Genomic DNA, 3630 nt, shown 5'->3' on the forward strand with positions numbered 1-3630 from the left:
TTCGAAATAGCCAAAAAAATGTAAACAAATAATACCCAACACATAAAATGTAAAATCTTATTACCCATGATTTTTCTCCTCCAAAAACTCTAAAAATAGATGTTGTCTTTGATATTAACGACTTCACAGAGACAATGGAGATGACTAACAATGATTTTGACAAGAAAATTATACAAAACTGTAGCTTTTATGGATGATTTCGTGAGAATTAGAGAGAGAGAGGGAGAAGAGTGGAAGAGAAGGTTTTGTGATTTTTTGATATAATGGGAGGGGTATTTTGGGTATGAGATGAAAGTTTAGCATTAAATTGAAAATATTATTAGTGTTGGAATTTTTTGGTAATATTAGACATTATTAGACATAAATAATGAAATTTCCCTTTTAAAATCTATTTTGTTTTTTATTATTCAAACATGCTTTTGATTTTTGATTTTTTGTTTTTTGAAAATTGCTTTAAGAAAATATTAGCCAAACAACATTTGAAAATTATAAAAAATTGTTTTCTATTATGGTTATAAAAATACCCTCTTATCTTTTCAAGAAAAAAGTACAAATTAAAATATTAGCCAAACAACATTTGAAAATTATAAAAAATTGTTTTCTATTATCATTATAAAAATACCCTCTTATCTTTTCAAGAAAAAAGTACAAATAAAAAAAATAAAAATGACTTTTTTAAAAATAAAAATTATTATGTAGAATGCAAAAGTGCACAAGAAATCGTCCGTCTTGATTTTGTTTTTTTTACAAAATTTTATATATATTTTTTATTTTTTTATTTTCAGTAACATGTTTGTAGATTTAGGAATGGTCACGTGGCAAACTCAAATGAAGATGGAATATTTTATTAATGGCAGATATATATGTTTAGTATGTATATATATTGACCTTTCCCAATTATAACGTCATTAAGATTTTCCTTTTTCTTTTTAAGTCGTTTCGATACGGGCAAGTCTCTGATTTCTCTCTTCTCTTTATATAGATTACTTGTTCCAATCCTTTCTAATATAGAATACACATATGGTTGAATTAAAAGAAATCTCATTCTCAGGGCAAGACCACTCACCCGAGAACCAAAGAATGGAGTATGAGGAAGCTGTAGTACCCGATTCCCAATCTGATTCTTCCGATTCCGACCAATCAATGCCTAATCAGACCACGGATTCCAAAGCCATGCCCTTGCCCACTCTCAAACTCTCCTCTAAGAAAGATTTGGATCTGATTAAAAATGAAAGATTGAAGAAGCAACTGGCCGATTCCAAAGCCATGCCACCCCCACCCCCTGTCAAGCTCCATACTACTCAGTCAGATTTAGAGAAGAAGAAGAAGAAGAAACTGGCTGATTGCGAAGCAATGCCTCCGCCCGGCCTCAAGCGGCCCAAACAGACTGTTTTGGATTTGTCCCAGGAAGCCACCACCGCAATTGGCTCTGTTTCGACCTTGGAGAAAAAGAAGAAGAAGAAGAAGAAAAATAAGAAGAAGAATCAAGAGGATGCGGCTCTCGCAATTGATTCGAAACCCACTTTTAAGAAGAAGAAGAAAAAGAAAAAGAAGAAGAGCAAGCATGATTTAATTTTGTCCATGATGGAGGATGGCAATGGAACTGTCTCGACATCGAAGGAGAAGAAGATGAAGCAAGTACTGCAAGTGGCTGATAAAGCTGAGGCTGAAGCTGGAGTTGGAGTTGCAGATTCTTGTGATAGAGTATGGAGTGAATGTGATGAGATCTTTGTCTTACAGAACATTATTGAATTCATTGAAAAGAATGGTTTAAATCACAATAATATTGGCGACACCATCAGTGACTCGTACGATGTTGTTGTTGCAAAAGCGGAATCACTGGCACTCGAACCACGCCTATCACGGAAGCAGTTGATTGACAAAGTTTCTAATCTTAAGAATCGATTTCTAGACAATGAACTGAGAAAAGGTGGTGATCGTAACGATTCGTTAAGTTTCTCCAATCCTCATCACCAGAAAGTGTATCAACTTTCAAGGATGATTTGGGGTACTGCTGATACTGCTGTTAATGAAGGCAATACGATCCCAGTACAGAGCTCGGATCATAACAATGCTACGGTTAAGAATAATAAAGCTAATATTCAGTCCATGCTTAAGGATTATGTGTCTCACCATGGTTTAGATCTGAGTTGGGTTGAAAAATCCACCAAACATGCTTTGGCTGATAGGTGGTTGAAATTTAAGGAAGATGAGTGCAAATATTTGAGTATGAAAGGAAAACTCGAATCTGAGATGCAAAGTGTGAAACTTAATGTTTATAGGAAACGTTTTGGTCGTCACTATTGAGTGTTCTTAGGTTTTCATTTCACTGTTATGTTGTCCACATTTTAGATTTGAATGGAATTTAGCTCTTTGTTCTATATAATTTCTTTCTTATTCATCCAATTATTTATATATATATATATTTATTTATAATATTGTACGGACGTTTTTTTTTTTTTTTTGGGGTGAGAAAACAGCTTCCAAAAGATTAAAAAGGAGAAAACGAGAAGATAAAAAGAAAGTGAATTTTGACCTTTCCACAAATGTTCACTATATAGCCCTAGAGATCTCTTAGCCAAATGTATGATCAAACTATGAATACCATTAAGAACATCATTGGGAGGAATTAGATCATCATCCCTGTTGAGAAATAAGAATTTCATACTTGATATTTGTGTAATGAGGTGTCAAGAATATTCCAAAATCTGTTAGCATAGTTTTCTGTGCTGAATATCCTTGCGGTCCCCCATGAATTATGATGTAATGATTATGAATACTGTTAGGATTTTATTCTTTTTTTTTTGTTTTTTTGTATTGGCTCATTGCCAGCTGTAATGGCCTAACAGCTCCTTGAATGTAATTACCTCACTATATATATTGAATGGCTCAGTCTCATTGAGAGCTGAGCTGAGATTTTATCAATACATCCCTTCATATTCAATATTCTTCACTTGGTATCAGAGCAAGAAAGGAAAACGCCCAATGGCCTCCCCGCCGAATCCACATGATGGAGCCTCTGCTCAAGAAGCAAGCTCAACTGCAGAAAACCCTGCTGCTCAACTCCCTTCCATCACCCGAAATGAAGCCTCTGCATCTCAGCTCGCCCATGCTTATCCTCAACACTTCAGCACCCTCAACCAGCCCTTTTCTCTCAAGTTGGACCGTAACAACTACACCCTGTGGAAAACCATGGTATCCATCATTGTAAGAGGTCATAGACTAGAAGGTTATCTTACTGGTGCTAAAGTCTGTCCACTTGAATTTTTGCCTGCAGGTACCGATGGAGTTGTTCAGGTTAATCCTGACTTTAAACACTGGCTGATCAATGATCAGCTTCTCATGGGCTGGTTGTACAGCTCCATGACAGAAGCTATTGCAACAGAGGTGATGGGGTCGGCCACAGCAGCAGGGTTGTGGCAAGCTCTGGAGAATCTCTATGGAGCTTATTCCCGCGCTAGAATGGATGATCTGCGCACCTACATTCAAACCACAAGGAAGGGACACTTGTCTATGACAGAATATTTGAGACAGAAGAAGAACTGGGCCGATACTTTGGCTCTGGCTGGAGACCCTTATCCTGAAGCTCACCTGGTGGCCAATGTCTTATCAGGTCTTGATGCTGAATAT

General features: G+C 36.3%; 1 protein-coding gene across 1 annotated transcript; it reads left to right on the forward strand.

Annotated features, from left to right (window-relative positions):
- The first annotated feature begins 1080 nt into the window (after positions 1 to 1080).
- LOC133796320 (probable transcription factor At1g11510) lies at positions 1081 to 2307 on the forward strand. Its single transcript, XM_062233790.1, has one exon. It carries the CDS (start codon positions 1081 to 1083, stop codon positions 2305 to 2307), a length of 1227 nt encoding a protein of 408 aa, XP_062089774.1.
- The last annotated feature ends 1323 nt before the right edge of the window (positions 2308 to 3630 follow it).

This window comes from Humulus lupulus, chromosome 8 (assembly GCF_963169125.1).
Source record: "Humulus lupulus chromosome 8, drHumLupu1.1, whole genome shotgun sequence".
In the NCBI taxonomy this organism is placed as follows: domain Eukaryota; kingdom Viridiplantae; phylum Streptophyta; class Magnoliopsida; order Rosales; family Cannabaceae; genus Humulus; species Humulus lupulus.